Source organism: Ixodes scapularis, unplaced genomic scaffold (assembly GCF_016920785.2).
Source record: "Ixodes scapularis isolate PalLabHiFi unplaced genomic scaffold, ASM1692078v2 PGA_scaffold11__112_contigs__length_91849675, whole genome shotgun sequence".
NCBI classification, from domain to species: Eukaryota; Metazoa; Arthropoda; class Arachnida; order Ixodida; family Ixodidae; genus Ixodes; species Ixodes scapularis.
This window is the reverse complement of record NW_024609837.1, coordinates 26,087,351-26,105,670: the sequence shown is the minus strand read 5'-3', so window position 1 is coordinate 26,105,670 and position 18,320 is coordinate 26,087,351. Positions and strand designations below refer to the sequence as shown.

The 18,320-nt window shown below is 45.7% G+C and overlaps 1 protein-coding gene across 1 annotated transcript in view; it reads left to right on the top strand.

Moving 5' to 3' along the window:
- The window catches only part of LOC8024628 (sodium/potassium/calcium exchanger 2), a 185,523-nt gene extending 167,885 nt beyond the window's left edge, over positions 1 to 17,638 (top strand). Inside the window, exons 8-10 of the mRNA XM_029989253.4 lie at positions 1,239 to 1,358; positions 8,804 to 8,940; positions 9,928 to 17,638. Coding sequence (XP_029845113.3) covers positions 1,239 to 1,358; positions 8,804 to 8,940; positions 9,928 to 10,186 — 516 coding nt within the window. The 3' untranslated portion in view covers positions 10,187 to 17,638. The remainder of the gene's footprint in view (positions 1 to 1,238; positions 1,359 to 8,803; positions 8,941 to 9,927) is intronic.
- The last annotated feature ends 682 nt before the right edge of the window (positions 17,639 to 18,320 follow it).

The following is an 18,320-nucleotide window of genomic DNA, read 5'->3' as shown; positions in this document are numbered from 1 at the left end:
CGACTGCGAGCCTGGCGAACCGCAGCACGCCAGTATACGACGCTCGTCCAGATCGAAAAGATCAGGGGTGGGGATTGAACCTACGACCCTTAACCATCCCAACTAACTATTTCGACACCACCAAGGCCTCTTTCGTTTCGGTCTTACAGCGTACGTATATATCGGTAGCCAAGTGGAGCTCACCGCAAGCAATCGTGGTGATTAATGGCAATGACTTGTGTAACGACGAGAAAAGTGTGCCCCATTTGTAACTGTCCACCCATAAAACGCTCTGGCAACTGCGTTCTTCGAAGGCCTGCTTCCTCCTCGCACGTTTCGCGGGTTTCGCATTGCGCAAGGCAGCGAATCAATTCACGCTCTCCTTCTTGCAGATTTTATGGTTTGCGATCGCAGTACTAAATCGTGTCTTCCCTTGCTTTATTTCACAGCGGAAGCCGTTAAAGGCGAGCTTTCGCGTTGAATCTGGTGTGTGTATACGGTGTACGGAGAAGCCCGCCAAACTTAGCAGGGAATCGGTGTCACGTAACACTGTGTCATCATGTGACATTACGACGTCATGAGTAGTGTTTCAACTTAAAATTTAGGAGAGAAATGTCGCCGCTATATTATGCGGAGGAATTTCAACGCCACACTTAGGGGGGCACTTGAAGCATCATATGGCATGCCACGACGTCATCTGACACTAGACTCACGTGAAGCGTTCCCCGCTAAATTTAGCGGGAAAATTGTGACGCCATATGACGGCTTCCGTATGAACGCGTCTCTCCGCAGGATTTAGCGAGAACAATTTTCCGTAAAATTAAGCGGTGAAATTGGACGTCAGGTTAAGCACGACGAAAATAATCCCTGGAGAAGGGGAACAAGAGGGACAGAGGAGAAACAGAAATCTCCAAACACAACTAGGTGACTGGTGCGCGGCCGAAAAAATCTGCCTGGTTCGGGTATCGAACCGGGGACCTCCTCATTCCATTTAATTGCTTTATAATCAAAGGTTACGCAGAAGTCACAATATGTTAGACGACCACGTGACGTCGATGTCACATGACGTCAGCGTCACGTAACACCGACGTCACGCGACAATATATTCTTTCCACCTTTGCCGAATTTTGAATGGTATAGTAGAGGATGGTTGGGGGTAGTCTGTGTACACCAGAGTGCAGCATCTCGGTTCTCGCCTAGGTTCATCTACAAGGCACCTCGAGGAACAGGCCATTTTGTTTTTTTCCCCTTGTCCGCAGGAAAAAGTAAAGTTCGTGGCAGGCTCGTTTCTGGGCAGCATCACTTGGATCGCCATCTTCTCCTACCTCATGGTCTGGTGGGCGACAGTCGTCGGCGAAACACTCGGCATCCCAACAGAGGTCAGTCCCACCGCCGATCCAAGAAAGCGCTGGATAGTCCGGCTTACAGAAGTACCCTCATTGTTTAGTCGTGCCGCAGGCGTTCCTATAAGGCGCCAATGATCCGAAGCGTTCTCACAAGCCGCCGTTTTCGAGCCCGCTTCTATGCACCAACCAACGTTACAAAAAATTCAGTTGGGATACTCGCCCTTGAAACCTGGGCCGCTGGAGTCCACCGAGACCGAGCTAAATACGATGACAGCGCCACCCTTGAGCGACGAGTTGAAACGTGAAAGTTGCTTTATATGGTTATTGCAAGATGGCCCTGCGAGATGGCGCCACCGGCCCTTCCGTGACTCGAGGGAACCAGTAAGCAGCCGTGCTGTTCACAGAGGTGCCGCTGCTGGAGACATCCCCAGCATTCCTAGACACGGTCTCCTTGCGCCATCTCTTGGCTATTATCAGCAAAACGCAGTAAAATCATAATTTCAGCCAAACTACTTCAAAAGTCCTTACGTTCCCCGGGATATCTATAGAGGGCACTTATACACGGTTATTTAATACCTGCTTGAATCTCAGTATTGGATACTTTTTAGTCCTGGGCCCGATATAATATTGTTGCTTTGGGTCCTATGGGCCACTTTGACAAAACTTTAAATTTCTTCTCACTGAAATGAAGAATCGTAACTTTCACGAGGAATATAATAGCTGCCGACTCCTAGCACACACCGTAGTTAAAATTTCGGTATTTTAAATAATAATTTTTATTCCCCGAGACTTTCAAATTCGGCTCTCTTTTTGCCCCTGTAAATTTAGCACTCCGCCGTGCACCAAGCAGCTTGCGGCCAAGCTACCTTTACATAGGCTTATCGAACAAAAAAAAAAAAAAAGGATTTGTACGATGCGTTTGTGACAGCATATTGACTAAGAATGTGACAGTTATAATATGACTACATAATAATTAGATGTTTACAATCAAAATTTGTGCCCTGGATTTCAAATATAAGCAATAGTTATGTAGGGTCAGAAACACTTGCATTGTATATATTTTGCTTTGAATTTGCCTGTGTACGTAAAGTTTTAGCTCGGTTACAGACACAAACTAAACAAAATTCTTTCAGGCACGTATAACTAGAATTATAACTAGAACGGCGCGCCGCTGGCCGTTCGATTTCGTGTATTTTTATCTATCTTATTTTATTAATACATATATACGCGTATAAATAAAGAACACGGCGACGACGTTGAGAGGATGGCACACCGGACGACGGCGGTGCCTCAATCTGAGCCCTGGTTCCTCGGAAGCGGCAACTTCTACTTTGACTGGGCTACCTCCTTGGAGCCTGATGCTTCGACCCCAGTGGACCCCAGTGAGCAACAGCGCCATCATGTTCCTGGGGCTCTCTCATGCACCGATCGAACGGCGTGCCAGATCCCCATGGCTCACTGCTGACCCGCCCAACCCACCTCCACGAAATCTGGACTTCTGCGAATCGGACTGCCTTCCTCCCCAATATCAGCAATCCATGTCGTCGTCATCATGCGCGTCTAGGGAACATTATCATGTTCCCTAGACGCGGCACCGCGGGCCTCCATGGTACGGGCCGCTGCCTTTCCGCGGCTCTCCAGAGCCAAATAAATAGACTATACATTTAAAGGCACATTTTTGAGGACTGACGAAAAACAAAAGTACGCTATTTTGGTAAGTCGCGCAAATGAGCGGAGTGGAATGTATTCCCTCTAGTAAAGTATTTGGCCAGACGCAAACGGTGAAAAGAGTGGGAGGCCGGAGAGATGCACAGGAGAGGAGGTACAGATAGGTGGTCTCGCGCTTCGAATTCTCCAGTTATCTTGATCTATAGGGAGTATTCACTGGACGCATATTTGTGGGTGCTGTTTAGAGCGCATGCTCAGAACGAGCTCACATCAATAGGCTGCGAAGACCGGCACTCTTGATGGTGCGGAATGCACGTTGCAATAGAACTGTGGAAGCTCGCCATCAGCACGCGCTCAGCAACCACGCACACAGATATGGCCGCCAGTGAATACTCCCTATACTTCGTCTTACGTTAGTATGGACTATTGTTAGCCGCGCGTGTTAAAAGCGCGAGATAGTTGCTTCGAATGAAGCCTCGGCGGCTGCACGAGCGCTCGTGCAGCGAGTGCTCCAGTCAAGGCAGTCAAGGCTACCGCTCGCGCTGGCACAGCACTCGCGGTTAGTCCATGCTAGGGTGCCTTCATGTGCGCTTTGCTTAGGGTGGAAACATCTGGCCATTTTGTTCCCACTTTTACATTTATTTTTTGTTCAGAAGCGCGTGAAAGAGCGTGTCCCTGCACGCGTCTGTGGCGCTGACTCTGCTATGGCGACATTTTGTTTTCGTCGATTTCTTTGTATTTTCCCCGTGAGCGCGTGCTGTCGGCATCGGGTACTACAAAGGGTGGCATCACTCTAAACAGAAGGTCATTGAGGCACCCTAGTCCATGCTAAGGTGAAACGAAGTATAGGGTGCCTACATGTCTGTCTGTCTGTCTGAGGGTGAAGACATCCATTGTTGCCCTAAATATGCCAGCGCGTGACGCTCTCGCGCACTCGGTGCGTGACTTGGGTGGTAAAATGGCCTCTATGCATTAGCTAAAGCTACGCGCTCGAGCTGAGTGACACCAGATTGCAAACGCTTCAAAATGCATAAAAAACGATTGGGCGGGGAAATGGCTGCGATGTCACCACTCAAGAAGAAGGGCGCGTGTGTATGAAGGCACTCTATCTTGCTCTAAAGTCCCTCGATAAAACTAACGTTTACAACCATTGTTGTGGAAACGCGAAAGACACGTGCCACGAGCGGGTGCTCCGCCGCCATTCGCTTCCAAGGACCGCTCATTTCAGTGCTGCGCGCCATTTGCTTCCAAGGGCCGCTCGAGACACGGGCCTCGTGCACTGGCGCCCATTTGACGCTACTAGCGAAAAAAACGCAAACAGATCGAGGGGCTTTATCTTTCTGAAGGTTGGTACGCCTCGTGGCGTGAGAATCGGGAACTAAAACAATGTGTCTCAGAAAGCTGGCCATGAATGGCGGCGTTGCGATCGCCATTAGCTCGGTACTGGGATGAGGATCGGCGGCACTTTTTCGGAGCAGGCTCTATGGCAGTTTCCCAACTGAGTGGTTCTAGTAACGTTGACCCCAACTCATGTTTACAAACAAGTCGGAGCGCCCCTAGCGGCACGCCACCGCGGCGGAGCTCATGCGCGATGGGGTGTGGGGCAAGAAGCGCGCCGTCGCCCATAAACGAACCGTTACAATGCGATAAAAATGCAATGAATGCAAAGGTGCAAGCGAACTGGACAAGAATGACAATAACGCGATGTCGTCGGCGTCGGTGTGAGTCCCCGTGCTCTTTTTCGCGTTGGAACTGTTAATCCTACGTCTTCCTAGCAATTTACGACTACTTTAGTGGCCTTCAGCGAAATTAACGAGGCGTGATACAGCGCGAGAATTCGCGAAAATTAATGTGACGTGCGGCGATTCATTCCCCGTGAACGCCGCAGAATGGACGCTAACACCTGATTCACACGATGGGCTTCTATTGGCTTTATTTCAGTCGCGACTTGGCTTGGGCTGCAAAAGCGTGGACGGTGGCTGCGATGATCTAAGTACGACGATACTGAAAATCGCAAGCAGAATCGGACCATGTAAATCCGACATCACAAGTCGGTAATGACCACCGGTAACCATGATAAACATACCCTTGTGCCCACTGTTTACATCGAGCCTACTTACCACAAACATCTTTGAAATTTAAAATCCTCTAGAGTCCTGCCCTTAATTATCACAATTACCGCGTCAACGTGTGGTCTACGGGCCGTTGTCGCTTGGTCGTGCGGACGACAGTTTGAAGAACCGGGCGACCTTGAAAGAGCAAACTGCAGACGACCCTTTGAACGTGAAGACGCACTGAACGTGGTCCGCGTGTGATCCGGACAACTGGACGGTTTTCCCGCATTCATGTTGGAGCAAAAGAGATTAATCCGACGACCATAAGTCTCCGTGAATTCAACCCCAAGTGCTTCCCGCACAAGCAATCGTGGTCCGACGGCGCCTGGTTTTACTTTTTCACGGCATCTATTCACGTTCTCGGACGAACCGGACAGGCAGAAGATACCTGAAAACCGACATTGACACTTTTCCCAGCTTTTTTTGGTGCAGCCTTAGTCGCGCGGCGTTTTAACGAGAGGGCAGGTTGTAGGCTGGTTTCGTCCAAAACAACACAGAAATACACGGCCCGCATGGCGACTTCCGCCCACACGCCAGACCGGAAGTGTGCCCGAAGCGCCACCACCGCGGCGTGACGTAACAGAGTTGAGCTGGTGAACAGACCGTTTTCGTGTGTCTATTGCAATGTTGAAATAGGACGTAGCTAGGTTGGGCGACAATACCTAAAGTAAATAGTTTGAGCATAACTACGATAAAAAAAAAGTATAGCCAAGAAAAAATAGAGCTATTGGCACGATCCTTTCGAACTCTAGCACCTTCCTATCGGTAAATAAAGCGATTTGGTGTTCGTCCCCAACTCAGCTACGTCAAAATGCAACATGGCGGCCGCTACGATAAAACGGTCTATCGGTCTAAAGTGGCTACCGGCGCCGCGCCGCGGCAATGCGCGGCTTTTGCGGCGATGCTCTGCCATTTTTTGCTGATGTGCATCCCACCAGACATCAGCCTGGCGGTACTTGCCATTTAAGGTCACGAAACACCGTATATCAAGGATGCCTTCTTAAGGCTAATTCACACCCTTGCGACTGCTTCCGACAGAGTTCCTTAAAGCTTTTTGGGATCTTCTATTGAGTAGCCTTGTATTTCTCTAAATTCCCTTCTTTTTTTTTTTTCGCGCATTAGTCTTCCCTTTTTGGTTTAAAAATATTTTGATAATGTTAAAAAAAATTCTCAAATAATCCGTACATTCGTCTCACCAAGGTGTACACGCTCTAGCGTATTTAACGATATAATGATATCTATAAACTGTAGGCTTTTATTGACCTTAGCGCACACTGACGCTACTCCATGAAGGCAAGTATACTGATTTGCAAAACGCTATACTCACTATAGTCGGATGCAACCTGAGAACAATCTTTTAGCTCCACCCACAAGCGCATTGCGCCCATCTGAAGTGCCTCCGCTGTCGAGAAAGTAGTTCGCTAGCAACGTTGCTTTTTCTTCCTCCAGGAAACGTGTCTTAAACTACTACAATATTTTTAATACATTCAGGACATTTAAATAAGTTAGAATACGTTTTTGTCAACGAAATAGCTGTTTAGTAAAGAAAGAAAGTAATGTCCAATGTACCGTCTTCACAATTCATTTTCTGTCCAAGATACTGTCTAACATACCGTCTAACATACCTCTCAGCAGTGCTAAGCCTCGCGCCCGCTTCGAAATTTTCGTTGGCAATACCGTCGCTGGATTCTCACGTTGTCGCGCAAAAACTGCTGCAAACGCAAGCCGATACCATTAAGATTTCGTGGCGTAACCTCGGGCACGTAAAACACGGTGCAAAAAAGCAGAATAATTGTCACGAGAAACTAGCGTCGCGTTGCTAAGGCCAGCAGCCATGTTGGGCTTTTTTTTTTTTTCAAAAGGATCGCAATTGGTCCACGGAATCGTGACGTCATGAAAACGATTGGCTGACGTTTCTCGGCGTAGGATTACATTTTCCTCTGAGAGGCATTTCCGGTTTTTTCTTAGCTTGCAACCGACTATAGCTTGCAACCGACTATAGAGGGAGCGGAGTCCTCCTAAGCTCCCGTTGAAACTCAGTACCAATTTATTGTGTTTGAGCGGTTTACGCAGATATACGACTATGAGTTACTATGACAACCAAGCAACGCTCAATTGTCATGATAACTCACTGTTGTATCTCGATGTAAGGCCCCACAGCGTAGCCAGACTATATTGAACGCAGCTGCGTACACTGTAATTATCTCGTTTCCTTTGTTGGTAAGAATTTATTTTATATTTCCGTTACTTATTGATTGGGCAATTAGTAAAATAATTTATTTACTCTTCCGTGGGGCACAGTCATAGCTTCTGTTCATCCTCTCGAGAAACCACAGTTTAGCTTTGACAACCATTCTACAAGTAAGTATTTGATCACGGTGGGTGAAGCATTTTTCGTGCGACAGTCGTCAGGACCTCGCTAACGACAGAACGTAAGGATGATAAGGTACCCCCTGAAGAATGTATAAACTCACAAACTGTGCATCTTCTATTTCTCTAGCCCAGCTCAACCGATTGGTAGTTCGAAGGAAGAAATCGAAATAATTGCGAATTTTTAGGTCCCTATTATTCAGTCAGCAGAACATCCGCGTTTCAAAATATTCATGACGTCATCAACCGGTGCACCTCGCTTTCTCGTCTGGTCGCGAAGCCGTCACTTAAGTCTTCGTTGTTTAGCGAACCGCAATATTTGTTTGCCAAAGTACGTCAGCCACCATTTTTAAATTGCAAAGTAACGAGCGAAAAAAAAATGCCATCAAGCTAAGGTTACTACTTCCTTCCAGGACTGAAAAAAGTAGTTATGTGCTTAGGTACTATTTGATATAGTTTAAGTAGAGGCGTTGCGTTAGTTTCCCTTCTAATGTGAATGTGTTTGATATCCCCATCCTAATACAAAAAAAAAAAAGGAATCCGAAGACACCTAAGCACTTCTTATGAGTTGTGAATGCGAAAGCATGAATGTCGTTCTTCCGCTCCCTTAGTTCGTGTGCTGTGTACTGGCGTGGACGGCCACGTTTCGCTACTGCCGAGGTAGCGGCCGACGGCCGAGCGCGCGCTCTCGTGAAGGGGCCGCGCCGCGCTGAGCTCGGCCGTGCAGCCTCTCCGGAGTCTGCCCGGCGGGCTCTGTGGCCAAGCCTTACCGGCGGCCGGGTCGCTGCGTGCGCTGCGCTACCACGGAGAAGGCTGACGCGCGCCAGCCAAAGGGAGCCTATCCATCAGATTTCTGCTACGGACGACAGGCTTCGCTCCATTGGGACAAGGGAACGTGCCTTTTGGCGCGGCTTCAAATGCTGATGACGTCGGTTCGCTCCATGGGACAGTTAATGCTTTCGCTTTAACAAACGTCAAGGTAACCCTACCTTTGGAAAGAATGAGTGCGTCTGGCGGATCAGATAGCATAAATGTTAGCACCCTAATAATGCTACCAAAATACGACATAGGACAGGTTAGGAAGGGTCAGTCCTTTTCGGTCCCGGCTGACCCGACTAGGCCCGACCTGAACCGACCCGATGCTAGCCAATCCCTCCAGTTTTAGCCCGATTTGACTCGACCCGAACCCAGACTAGTCGATCTTATCCAATCCGATCCGAGTCAACCTGATTCAATCCAATCCGACTTTACCCAACCAAACTTAATTGAATTCTAAACTCAGCCCACGAAAGTTGACACTTGGCGTTGATGACACCCCTCCCACAGGTCATGGGTCTCACCTTCCTGGCGGCGGGTACCAGCATCCCAGATCTCATCACTAGTGTCTTGGTCGCCCGCAAGGGCTTGGGCGACATGGCAGTGTCCAGCTCCGTCGGAAGCAACATCTTCGACGTGGCTGTAGGGTGCGTACCTATACTTCGTTTCACCGTAACTTGGCTAAAGAGGGAACGTTACGGCCTCTTCGAGCCAACCAGAGTGACGGAGGCGAGGCACGTGACAGACATTCCCAAAGGTGTCAGGGGCGAGGGTGTAGCCCAAGCAGTTGACAAAGAGGGGAAGGAGGAGCTCCCCTCTTACACGCAACCTCTTCTGTGTTCCCCAGACGTCGCTTTTGTACCCCTCAGATTAGCCCGTCACTATAAATTTGTAAAAAAGAAGGCTTCCTCCTTTCTCTCACCCGTGACTTTGACAGCGCTGCGCACATCAAGTCGCGTGACTCTCTCTGACGCGCTGACTGGCCCACTGAGACCATGGCCCTCGCCGTTCGGTTAGGATGACACGGAGCACAAAAACCGACATTCTCTTCACATAGTATGGTGTATTACGTAAATGCAAATTGCATCTACAGATTGTTTTTACTCATGCAGTATTTTCTAATGCCCTTTCTTGCTCCCATCCTGCACACTAGCGGCGAGGATTCAAAGTACTTATCGCATAAACCCATACTTAAAATTTTGTATCACGTTCAGGAGACGCCCATATAAATTGAGGCAAAACAATTGCGTCGCATGCCTACCTTTTTGGTTGGTAACTGCAGTTTTGTCATGTGTATCTTTTTTTGTAATATCGAGACTATCTGAGCTCACCATGTTCAATGTTGCCGACGTTTGATGTAATCTTTAGCAGCAAGAACAAGAGCACTACTGAGCGAGTCAATGGAAATTGGCGAGTGATGACGGAAGCTTAATACGTTGAGTTATGTTGCCTTTGACGAGCCACACAAGTGCCGCGGCCCTTGAGAGCTTAATCCTCTCACAACGAAAAGAACTGGATAGTAGCACAAGAGAACCTATAGCTTCTAACGAAGTTTCCTTTTACTCCATCATTATGTATGTGAAGCATCCGGAGGAACAAACTGCATTACAGTCCATGCCACCTTATCTTCGCAGGCTTCCTCTGCCCTGGTTCCTGTCTTGCATGATCTACGGCCCTGTGAAAGTGAGCAGCACTGGCATGGCTTGCTCCATCTTCATCCTCTTCGTGATGCTTATCTTTGTGATCGTTACAATCGCCGTCTTCAAGTGGCGCATGAACGTTGGGCTGGCCATGGTCATGTTCTTCCTCTACTTCGTCTTCATCGCTTGCAGCCTCATCCTCGAATACGAAGTAGTTCGCTGTATGGACATCATCAACTTCTTCAAGGGATGAGCAACGTCATTTCTGTGCAACCAGTTAAGTCAAGTGATCATTGCGTTAGGCCTGGCGTGGAATTCGTTCAGTCAACGCGCGAACGCCTGCCTCTTGTTTGTTTTCATGCCGAGGACAGTCGAGACGCAACGTCCCTTTACCGTAGTGCTGTACTTCTGAGGACGTCGAAGCAGGGCATGTTGCTTTGGCGACTACGCGTCGCTAAAGAACTTCGGAGTTGGGTAGCCGTGCCGTTAACGAACTCCCCTCAAGCGTGAAATCTGGGATTGGTACCGCAACATGTGTACGTAAATCATCGTTTAAGGTTGACATTTGGAAAGTAAGTTTATCATCCGGTTCACTCCGTGATTATCACTGATTAGAAAACGGCAACTTGGGATGAGTGCCGCTTAAATTTTGATTCGTTCTGGTTAAGTGCAGGAGAGTGACTGACAAACCCGTTGCACGTTGATAGTTAAGTTAGTATTAGGAAAGTATTGCTTAATTTTAACAACAAACATTTCGCGAGGCTTCTTCTTCAATGTGTGTGCATAAAGAACTAGAGACGTGGGAAACTTGGTCTTCGTTGACTGCTAAGCAAAAACTAACACCCCCCCCCCCCCCAAAAAAAAAAAAAAAAAAGAAAGAAGAAATAAAAAGAAAAGGCCAAATTAAGGTCGTTACATTTTGCCAGCCCTGTCAAGATAAGATAGCTCGCTGTTTTCATGCTATACTCTAAAGTCAAGCCTTACGAAAAATAAAAATGTCAGTCAACCAACCATAAGTGGAGATGACGCAGACTTTAGGAACCGTAAACAAACAGGTTTTGTGATACACAGAGCATCAAAAATCGCCATGTATCCGCGACTACTTTATTAATCAATACGCTCTCTTCGCTAAAATGGCACTCATCCACGTTCACAACAGGGCTCCGGACGAACTTTATCATTAGGAATTCGTCTGACCACGTCACTGCATGAAACCAGTCGGCAAGACAGCCTTGTTCCTAGACAAAGAAATCGGATACGCCACTCTGGCAGTACCAAGTAACTCTCCAGGTCTAGCGAGGAGCTTTCAGCTTTTGGTGATAAACACTTCGTTACTTCTATGACGTGTGTGAATGAATAGCAAGTTTTCAAGAGTATATGTCTGTCCATTGTTTTGTCAAGCTAACCTATAACCTTGTTGTTGTTGTGTTTTTCTTTTCCTATTTGAGAACTAAGATTGTTTTTTTAACAAAGCCCCTGATAAAGCCTTTAACCTCCTCAACACCACAGAAAGACAAGAATGGGTATCTGTTAAAAGTTTATTCGCACGCTAGAATTAAACGAAAATGTTAGTGTCCATTCTGAAATAAGGTAAAAAACAAACAATGGTAGTAGATTACCCCGTAGTAGAATTGCGTTCTTTATACTCTTTAACCGTTTTCTTTTGTGCGTTATGTTATCAACAGACATGCATTTACCAAAAGGCAGGGAACAGTGACTTCGCCCAAGCCGAGATAATCATCCCCACAATAAAATTGGGTTTTAAATTTATTCAAATTCATGAAAGATTAGGAAAACTAACTGAGGTGAATCAAAACTTCGAAGAATGAGACCATCATGAATAGAACACAGTCAAACACAAATCGAGACACGTTATCGAAATCGCGGATTTCACAGATGCTCAGACTAAGTTCGATTGCAGGTGGTTTTAGTACCCAAGCAGGGTTCAACGTACGCAATAGACGGTGATCAAACGTAGCGTTTTCGCCACCAAACTCAGTTCGACCAAGTCAATTCCGACGTTCAGACTACGGCATGAATACTATTATGTTGTTTCACGTGTAACATACCCTAACTATTACAAGTACTACCGTAACCATTTGCAGCCCCGCAACCCTCTTTCATCGCCTGCGTTAAAAATTCGTGTAGCTTGGACGATGTGCTAAAACAAGCATTTGATCTTTTTTTTTTTTTAAAGTAATGCTGCAGTGTACCAATGAGCATACTCTCATAGATGTTCACATTATATGATATACCCAAACCAAATGCGGCAAAATAGTGATGCAAATAACGTAACTTTGTTTAACGCCTAACACCTTTGAAAAACCCCAAACTTTATGGCGTATGATTTAATCCTCTGCATCTAGGATCACAACAAACATACGAATTTGCCATGGTATTTCTCCCCGTGAAAGTAGTTTATGAATATTAAATTGCATTCAAATGAATGTCGATATATCGAGCGGAAGGTTTACGAAGCATGGAGCAGCCATTTTCTCGAGTAAATGTGTGAATATTATTATATCGCAATATATGCATCTATCGAAACCATGTCAAGCAAACGAACACCATCAGACTTGAAGTAAAGGCTATTACGGAAAGGACAAAAGAAAACTTATATAAACAAGGGACTCCTAATAGTTTCATGGTCTTAGTCTGTGTCCAACAAAAACAAACGGCATTCAAGCCGCAATTTTTATTTTCATGAACTTATAAGGCCTTATAAGGATTAAGCAGATCGCGTTGTTGTTCTTTGGTTAGCACGACCACCGCCTCTTGTCCTAATCCCGTTTCTACCACCATAAAGCTGTTGCGATGAAAAACAAAATTCGCCAACGCGCAACATTCGTTCTTTACATGTCAGTTAAGCAAACACCATATGAGGCTCAGATGCTTACACTGGCAGACTGTCATAATTATTCCTTCGAAGTTTATTGTATCCCCTTCATCACGGATAGCACGCCTTCCTTAGGCCGGCTAACACCTCGATCTATCCTTAGTGATTTTTCATGCCCTCAAACCCCTCGCAAATATCGACGAAGAGTTTAGGACTATCGCTTTACACAGCGAATCATCTATGCACATTGTTAGTATGCAAATCGGTTAGGGAATAACCCCCTGAACACTTCCGCGCTATAGGACCGCCATTTTAGTTTATACTTTAACGGTACAGGGGAAAATAAAACGGCATTCAAGCAAACGTGACGTTATCTATTACCACAAGTGACCCCCGATATACGGTTCCTGTGATTCCCGCTAGATTCACGAACAAGACTGGCAAGGAGTTGTCCATCTTGGTCAACCCACCGACCACACCGCGGCTCGCCAAAACATGCGAAACATAAGAAAAAAAAGAGCCAAGTTGACCCCCGTCACAGCTGCAGCTATATCGGATATAGCTTTCACGACCCGCGAGAGGCTTTTCCAGACGGAACACAAGGGCGTCGTATGACCGTCTATACGACGTCCATAGAGCCTCGTAACGTCCAAAGAACGTCCGTAATGGATTGTACAATCCGTAAGACATCTGTGGGACATCGCAACGTCCAAAGAACGTCCATAATGGATTGTAAAGTCCGTAAGACATCTGTGGAACATCGTAACGTCCCCAGTACGTTCGAGCAATACCACGGAACTTCGCATACCGTCATCTCTGCAGGCAACTTCCCAAATAAGAGCATGGTTTCATAGCGTGCGCCTATGCATACAATCACGAACCCCAATAGGTAACAGTGCGTCACAAATCTCAATTACAAACAGCTATCCTACCCTCGAATAGAGAAGATGGCAGACACGTCGCTGTTCTGTCGCTATAGACCACTCTAATACTCGCCCTTGCGCGCGTTGTCACCTCCGTCTACTGGGCTGTGGAATCCGTTGTGAGCATGCGCAGTAGCTCTCCTCTGCTGGGGTATAACAAACGTCGCACGTGCGTCTACAGCCCAGCGACCCAGCACTTTTCACTCGGGTGATGAGCGGTGCAAAAGTCTATACTCGACGCGTATCTAAGCAAAACTGACCAAGAGGGAGATGAAAACCTGTACACAGAATCTGTGACAATGTTATTAGACCAACGTGCGGTCATACAGCTATATAGTACCTTTGCTGCGTCGCGCGTGTTCCCTCAAAACGGGACACTTCACCGCGACTTTGAAGGAAGGCTTCACAGGCCGTCTTTCTTACTCGTAGACAGCAAGGACCATCCCCGCAGCCGTCGCATAGATCTATCTATATACATATATTTTACTAGAACGGTGAAACCGCGCCGCGCTGTTCGTCAACTCCATAACCCTGTGTATACACTCGTGTAATTCCTATACATCATGTCTCGTGCTGCTCAAATCGCGGGAACGCGACACCCTCGACAGGGTCGCTTGGTCTGAACCGCTTTGAACGAGGACTGTGGGAACATGATCCTGAGATGCGGAACGAGAACTGGCGAGATTCACGTGAAATGACGGTGCCTACAGTGAAACCGCGTGGTGAGTGAGACAAAAACGACGAAGCCACATTAGTTAAGAGTGATTGTTGTGCGGAATATTACATCAAGTACTCTGGAACTTCTCGCCAATTACTCATTACTCAGCTCGCTTCTATAAGTTGCCTTTTTTTGCACTTGTTGAATGTTTAGCACGAATGGTGTATGATGTTATTGGGAATTTTTTGTTTTCTTTGAATCGTTGTAATTGCTTTATTATTGTTGAAACGAACGGTATTTAACGAATCTGGGTAGGGTTGTTGTCATCCTAGAAAAGAACACTGTGTCATGACCGAGGTGTTTTTTACAGAAATCAAAATTTACAGATCGAAACAACGGCGGTGGCAAATACCCCGGCAAGATTTCATAATCGACACATCACTAACTCATTCACCTTTGCAATGAAAACGAAAAAAATACAAAAAAAACACAGTGTTGCTCTTACTGATAATCTTGAGCATCTGATAGTAAGGGAACGCACTGCTGGTGCATCATGGGATCGCCAGTCTGCGTTTCTTTGAGAAAGCGGAGAAAAGTCCGCTGTTCGAGAAAGAAAGTAATTTAACTTCAGTAGCGAGATCATTGTTGTAGTGTCGACTGAAGACCACAGCTACTTTGTTATGACAAACGACGAGTTTTTGAGATGATACGAACGCCAAGTCAGGCCTGCATTTTGTTATCCTAGCTCGCTTGTTTTAAAGTTTTCGTGTTTTTTTTTTTTCAACCTGCGCTAAACGATGTGATATTGCTGTTGTCCGTTAACTCTAGCATCTGAAGCCTCTTGTCTGCGTTGTTATGTCCCCTTTCCCATATATCGGCTCCTAGAAGAACACCCCAATTTTTACTTTCCCACGCTGCTAGTACACCCCCAAACAGAAAATACACCGCATAGTGCAGTGAACATATCATCGAACAGCATAACCACCCTATAGCTACGTACAGCTGTAACGACAAGACACAAGGACGTTCAATGCCATTTACTCGTGTAGCTTTTGTGACAATACAGCGACTGATACATCGAAGGACGAAGAGACCGTCGACAAAAATTTAAAAAAATGGCAGGCATCGCATCTTCCAATCATTGTTACCGTACCATAGCTTTTGGTGTTTGTAATTATAGTTGTAAAGAAGAAGAAGAAAAAAAAAAAGACATCTAACGCGGTCGTCATATGCATGTGCAGTCGTCCGCAGAAGACCCGCGTTATATGCATAGTTGCGGGTGTTAGAAACTCTTCTTTTAGACCACACACTTCCCGTGTCAGCGTATATACCTGGACACGTTACCAGCGTCGAAACGTGTTATTTCGGTGTATAGTCGAGCGCGCTAAGCTTTCTTCGTGGCGTCCACTACCGACGCTGGTGCCTGAGAACACTTCCCGCCGATCTTTATTGACAATAACCTCCCCAGCTTGTGAATGTGTTAGTTGAGTGTACCTCCCGTACCACGTGTTGCGACGCCATCGTTAGCGAGCTCGCGGCCATGTACTTTCTCTTCTGCAGGGCGAAGACGCTGTTAAGAGATTTTAATACACGAAATCCTACATTAGTATATATATATGTGTGTGTGTGTGTATAGCGAGTTGAACATATGTACAATGTTATGGCGTCCAAAACGAGGCATTATCTATGTCACGTTGAGGTCAGTCAAGTCCATCTTGAGAACATTTTGTTTTCTTCAAGACCACGTTCTTCCATGAACTGCCGCAGTCCTTGATGGGCGCCACTGTCGACGTCGGAGAAACAATAAAGTTCAACCGAACTAAATCCAGCAAACGTTACGTTTTTTTTTTATGATTTTGTACAGATACATGTGACTATATATATATATATAGATATAGATATATATATATCTGCCTCAACCTTTGCGCAAGTTCTCTCGGTGGAATTCGACATTAGCGAGGCTTCCTCTTTTTCTTTTTTATGTGAAGTTTCCACGTCCATATGCCTTCACAGTTTCTCTGATGTTTTCGAAGTTGGACTCGACAAAACGACGAGCATACCTACATCAAAAGGGAATTATTTGAATTCGTCTTAGCGCAATGTGCTTGTAATCCAAATAATATAAATTTTAGTCTCTTGATTTTACCGGCTTGTTTGCTCTTCGAGTAGGTATTCTGACCTTTCATTATTTGCATCTGATTTGCACTCTAAATTCCTAAAAAAAAAAACATGGTCTTTCCCACTTGTTCTGCTTAGCAAAACAAAGTCGGCTGTGCGACATACGTGCCGCAGAAGGTACGGCATCATCGGCAAGGCCACAACAGCGCTGATGTAACGTCAGCGCAGGTCATGGTTACAAAAAACAAAAGTGATAAAAGGAGTCAAAGCTATACCGACACATGTAATCGGAGAAAACAAAACGCCGGAAAAGGTCAATTATACGTGACACACTTCTTCCGCAGCCTATGCCTTCGTGTCCAGCACGGAAACCTTATTGAAACGGAGAACTGCATGGTAGTACACGGGAGTGAAATCGACATTGACTCCCCTTGACAGTGGGGGATCACTTAACTCGCGCGCGTATGTGTTTCTATTTTCCTAGGGGGCGTACATGTACCATACACTCGTAGCGATTTACAAGGCCGTCAGGTACAACAACTATACATACAAAACACACACACACACACACACTCGTTTTGTGTTCGGCTCTCGTGATAGATACCTTCGGCAACGCGACAGACCTATCAGTTGTCAAAACGTGCTGTAGTCTACCACGTTTGTGGCGACTTATAGACCTTGAACGTTCGTTTCAACGCTTCTTCCGTTGCAGGTCATAAAGTATATGCGATAGACGCTTTAGAAACGTTGCCGTGCTGTTGTAGTATACATGCGAGATATGCATAATATCTGTTATATAAATATATATATATAAGATAAAAATAAACATGCATCTCAACAAAAAAACATGAAAGAAAAGTGGTGTACATAGGTTGCAACCCGTCGCAGTGTTGTGACTTCAAGCGGGAAGGAAACACAAAACAGCAACGACTGAGAGTGAGAGTTTTTTGTTAGTTTTTTGGAGGGGAGGGTGGTCATGTGACGAGAAGCGCGGGAAAGATACCAAACAAGGGATGCGTAGAAGCGATGGCCCATTACGACGATGTAGAAAATGTGTATAGTAGTAATTACTAAGAATACAAATGTAAAGCGAGAGTACGGATAAGAGCTACTGTGAAGCGATGTACCTCTGTGTACTTGAACACTGAAATAAAGTGACAGCGGAATTAAGTTGGCTGTGTGCATTGTGTGTCTATTCTTCGGGCTACCATTGTGTTTCCTTGCGGAAAAAAAAAACATATAGCTTGATCGATGTGAAGCTTGTGCCAGTGTTACACCATTCTTTTTTCTTTTTTTTGAAATAGCGGTGTAGTTTTAAAGCTATGTCGCCCAAATTCTCTAAACATTTAGCGTTGTTGATTTTTTCCTAATGCGTCTCACGATATTAACACTAATAATAGTGTTGGCCCTAGGACTTGTTTCACTGTGTGTCGGCGTCATGTCTGCGTGCTTAGATTGCGTAATCGTAGTAGCTTCAATCAAATTTTTAGAGAAAGAGAGAGAGAATAAATGAAAGTAGAGGAAAGATTAGCTTGAATTTTGGCTCACGTACTTTCTGTAAGGCTTTCTCAAGCAGGATGTTAAAGCAATTTCATTATTATTATTATTCTGGTTGAACATTTAGCGGTTTTTCTCAAGACGTTTGTGAAAGCAATGGGCCGGCAATTCGTTGTTAGAGATTAATCCTTACTGGGTTTCAACAGAGGGATTATGTGTGCCCTTTTCCAACACACACAAAAAAATTATTACACAAAAAAATAAAGAAAGTCAATAAAATGTTTAAAGATTCAGCTGAAACGTGCTTTAGTATTTCATATTAGATCCTGTCTGGTCTAGGTGCGGATTGCCTCTC